This window comes from Poecilia formosa, unplaced genomic scaffold, assembly GCF_000485575.1.
Source record: "Poecilia formosa unplaced genomic scaffold, Poecilia_formosa-5.1.2 Scaffold40, whole genome shotgun sequence".
Lineage (NCBI taxonomy): Eukaryota > Metazoa > Chordata > Actinopteri > Cyprinodontiformes > Poeciliidae > Poecilia > Poecilia formosa.
In genome coordinates this window covers 170,642-174,925 of record NW_006799979.1, presented here as the reverse complement: position 1 = coordinate 174,925, position 4,284 = coordinate 170,642, and the positions used below count along the sequence as shown (strand labels likewise).

Genomic DNA, 4,284 nt, shown 5'->3' with positions numbered 1-4,284 from the left:
ACACACACACACACACACACACACACATATACAATAGCAAATGTCACCAGAGAGAACAGCCCCGTGGTCAACACTACTCCGGGCTATAAGATGTAGCCAGCCGTGCGGCTATAGCCTCTTTCCCCTTTCCAAAGCTCTTGGCCCGTGGGGACTGCCGCTGCCGCAGCCCGGTGCGCCTCTTTTTTCCCCTTCTGTTTATGCGCAAAGAAGAGCTGCAAACAGCGAGGGGACTCCTTTGATTAAATCTGCTCTGCCTCTAATAGCATAAAAGCCTGAGAGTCTGTCTAACAATTTCAAACACAAGGTCTCCCGTTTGGGTCTGAGGCGTGTGTGATTCAGTGTGTATTGTTGCAATAAGTGTGTGTGTGTTTATTGCTTTTTAAAAAATATTTTTAATTTTTTTTTAAATAGTAGCTTTACAACGCTGTTAAGAAAATTTCTATATTCTATATTGGAATTTTTTTTTGGGGGGGGGGATTTATTCATAATTAACTCGTAATATTAGGTCAGATAAATTAGCATAAAAACCCATATATATATATATATATATATATATGCTCAGTTAGAATTAGCGGTAATTGTTAAAATAAAAAAAGGGTAATTAATGCTCATATTCTAAGAGTTACGCCGAAACAGAAATAAAATGAGTAAATCGTTAAGTGAATATATAGGCTATAACAAACGAGAACAAGAAGTTTAGCAAACGTCGAGTTTAGCTCAAAATGAAGGGAAAAACTTTATGCGGAAATTTAAAGCGACAGTACACCCAAACTGTAAACTTAAACACCTTTTCCTCTCATTTATTTTTGCAGAAACAAGTAGCAAACTCGCCTCACTCTCTAAGTACACATTTTTCAGAGCGCTCATCACACGCTCATCTTTACTTTACTTTCTACACCAAAAAAAGACAAAAATAATAATAACAACAATAATAAAAATGTCCCCCCCCCCCACACACCCAACTAAATTATTTTTACACCCTCAAGCTCACTCCGGCTTGCACACGAACGCCGGTTCGCACCTTACCCGTAAATGGCGTCTTTATCTCTCTTGAGAGCGTCGTTGACGGAGGAGCCCATGCTGGGAGGCATGGAGTTGGTGTGCGCCGTGTGCGGGTACTGGTGGGAGTGCAGCTGGGGTCCGTGGTTGAGGTGCACCGCCTGCATGGAGCGGGCGCCGTGCGGGTCTCCGTACATGGTGGTCGGGATGCCCACCCCGTCCATCCCGTAGTGGGGCAAGTCTTCGTACTGCACACAACAAGCACGCAGTTAACAAAAAGTGTGTGTTTTGTGTGTACGTGTGTGTGTGGATGGTGTGTGGGGGGGAGGGTCGGGGGGGTGTGATGTACTCGAGTCAAACCAGAAACTTTAATAGACGAAATATCTAATAATGTGCTGCGTTTGACATTTTAATTATTAAAAAGAAAAAAAAATAGTTTCCAACAATCATCAAGGAAAGGGGGAATTCTTTAGGTTATTTATATATTTTTCCCAATTTATTTCACAACTATTATTTTAAGAAAATTTCTATGCATATTTTTGTCTTTCCAGCTCTTAAAAATATTGACACTCATATTGAGACGTGGAGTAATGAATTTATTTCCAGCGTTTCAAGTTATTCCCGCTCAGAAGAAAAGTTTGCAGGTCTGGAGCAGGACTTTGTTTCCTGAAGGCAAAAAAAAAGAAAAAAAAAAAAGCTACAATGGCGACTTTATTTTTATTTATTTTTTTATCTCTCAGGTCAATGATGGCTACTCTTGAAGCCAAAAGGGAAGAAAAGAAAAATACATATTCATTTTTTAAATTAATTAATTAAAAAAGAACGTGGCTCGTTGAGGATTTGTCGACTCAAAGCGGTGAGTAGTTGGGTTTCAACAAACATCAGCCTGTTTTTTCTCCCCCTTTTTACTGTGCACGAAATCTCTTAAACTAGTTAATTGCATCGCTTTCTAATTTTAAAGGCTCATAATGTTGCCTACACACTAAGTACAACATGCATAGTGCATGCACCAGAAAGCGGATTGTGTTTTTTTCTTTTTCTCCCCCCTTCACCCCTCCCACACACACAAGAAGTCAACCTAAATAATTCTGTTTTGAGCTGGACATCTCCTAGTAGATGCTTTAAAAAGCGTACACTCAATCAGTTCATTGGAGAAGCTCGGAAGAAAAATATAAGCTAATTTTTAAATAATAAAAAAGAAAGTTACAAGGGTAAATTCCTCTTTAGCAGACTGGAAGTAGGGTGTGTGTGTGTGTGTGGGGTTGGGGGAGAAAAAGAGTCTGAATTATTGATGGTGCTCTCAAGACGTGACAAACAAGTGTCGGGGAGAGAGTAAAAAGCATTATCACTTAAAGCTGAGCGTTTCGACCCTAAAGGCAAAGAGGTGCAAACCCCAGCGTGGTGCAGCTGCAGCGCAGTGCCAAACTAAGCAGCTAAATGGGTCCGTTTCCCACAACACCACCGCTTTTACACCCTGGAGTACTTTTTATCCGAATCAAGCCAACCTTGCTAAAAAAAAAATATAATAATAATAACAATAAAAAAACTTTTTGTCTCATTTTTTTAAGCGCGATTTTGGAAGAAGAGCTAAAGTTTTCTTCATCCCCTCCATCCTGCAAATAAATCAGAGTTGTAAATATTGACTGGACGCTTCAAAATAAGGGGGAAAATGCATGGATTTGTTTTGCCTCTACCCGCCCTCCCTCCCCCGTCATTCACTTCCAGTTACTGGCCTGTCATAACTAATCTAAAAAACATAGCCCGATGAGAGATATGATCGCGCTTCCAGTGTCCCGCAGTGGGGCCGGTTCGTGGAGCGCGGCCGTGCGCAACACCGTGCCAAAAGACGCCAAACATTACATTTTTCTATTTATTTTTTATTTCTTGGTCAGGAGGACACGCGGGGCAGAAAGTTTTTTTTTTTTTTTTTTGCAGCCGACCGTGGATCCGTGTGTGCGGGTACGAACGTCAGTGAAGCCACGTTACAGAGCAAGCATCGTGGTGGACTTCAGAGAAACTTTTCTTTTTTCTTTTCTCTTGTTTCTGTCAGGGGAGGATTGCCCCTACGTACCCGTTGCGCCATAACCCTCCTCACTCCCTGGTCGTCCTTTCAGTTCGGGTAAATCCCCTCTGAGGCCAGGGTGGACGCGGGGGTTAAAAAAAAAAAAAAAAAAAAAAAAAGGGAAAAAAAGAGAAAAGACAGAAGGAAAATCCAAAACAAACGAGGAGAACTCTCAGCACAAAATCCCGAGTTCGTCTTTCACTCTTCTTTGCTGCTTCTTCTTCTTCTTCTTCGTCCACGGAGCGGTTAAGCCAGCTCCCGCTTCGCTCTCAGTGCAAGTTCAGCCCGGGCGCGGCGGATACACGTCCTCGGCTGTCCTCTCGGCAGCGGCGCCGGGGTTCCTTTTTTCCCCCGAAAAGCGGGGTGAAAATAAAACAAACCCCCTTTAAACAAAACTGTCCACTCTCATGGCTTTTTTTCCCCTTCTTCTTCTTTTTTCTTCTTCTCTCCCCTTCTCTCTCTCTCTCTGCCACTCCGACTTGTCAGTCACAACGCGAGGGGGGCTTGTCAAAAGTAGCGGATGAATGATGGATCCGACGCGCGTCTCCACGGGATCGGCACCACCTCAACGCTTAATGGTTCACAATCACCGTTCAAAAACGAAGCAGCTCTCCTCTCGTTTTCTTTGATCACTCTCGGCTCCCGGCTTGATTTTCTTATGCAAAAGCGTCTAGAGGAAGATCAAGAGGAGGTGGGGTGATAATTCTGGCTTGGGCTCTCTTAAAGGAGCCACGATCGATGCTGCGCGCGCGGGTGCGCGAACGCGTCCGGTGGAGAGTGTGCGCAGGGTGCGTGTGCATGCGTGAGCCGCCTCGGCCGTTTTGCGCACAATGGGGATGTTGTGTGCGTCTCGAGCTCGAGGAGGAGCGCGGAGGATCTGGACCAGACTGCTGAAACCCGGAAGTAGCGGTGGCCATAACAGGTCGCGTCTTACACAACGCACCGGGCTGCAGCAAGTGGCGGCAGAGAGGAGGGGTGGGAGGACCCTGGGAGAGGAGCGGAGCCAGCCGCTCTGGGATGAACATTAAAAAAATGTATTTATATTTTAAAACCCACTTATGGTTTCAGATTCGAGTCTCATCCCCAAACACTCACTGTTTGTCTTTAAAACATGCAGATTTTTAGCTGCTAATGGGTTCATAATCCACTTATGGAGCTTGTGAATAGTTTATGGACGACTAATTAATCCAGCTTTTAATTCGGTGCGAGTTATTGTCAGGTGT

The 4,284-nt window shown here is 44.0% G+C and overlaps 1 protein-coding gene across 2 annotated transcripts in view; it reads right to left on the bottom strand.

Moving 5' to 3' along the window:
* Positions 1-3,963, bottom strand: part of meis1b (Meis homeobox 1 b) — a 115,023-nt gene extending 111,060 nt beyond the window's left edge. The window contains exons 1-2 of one of the 2 annotated variants that reach the window (XM_007551083.2): positions 3,071-3,963; positions 1,027-1,247 (exon numbers count right to left, since the gene is read on the bottom strand). In XM_007551083.2, coding sequence (XP_007551145.1) covers positions 1,027-1,247; positions 3,071-3,082 — 233 coding nt within the window. In that variant the 5' untranslated portion in view covers positions 3,083-3,963. The remainder of the gene's footprint in view (positions 1-1,026; positions 1,248-3,070) is intronic. The other variant, XM_007551085.2, reaches the window with a different exon arrangement.
* Positions 3,964-4,284: the final 321 nt, after the last annotated feature.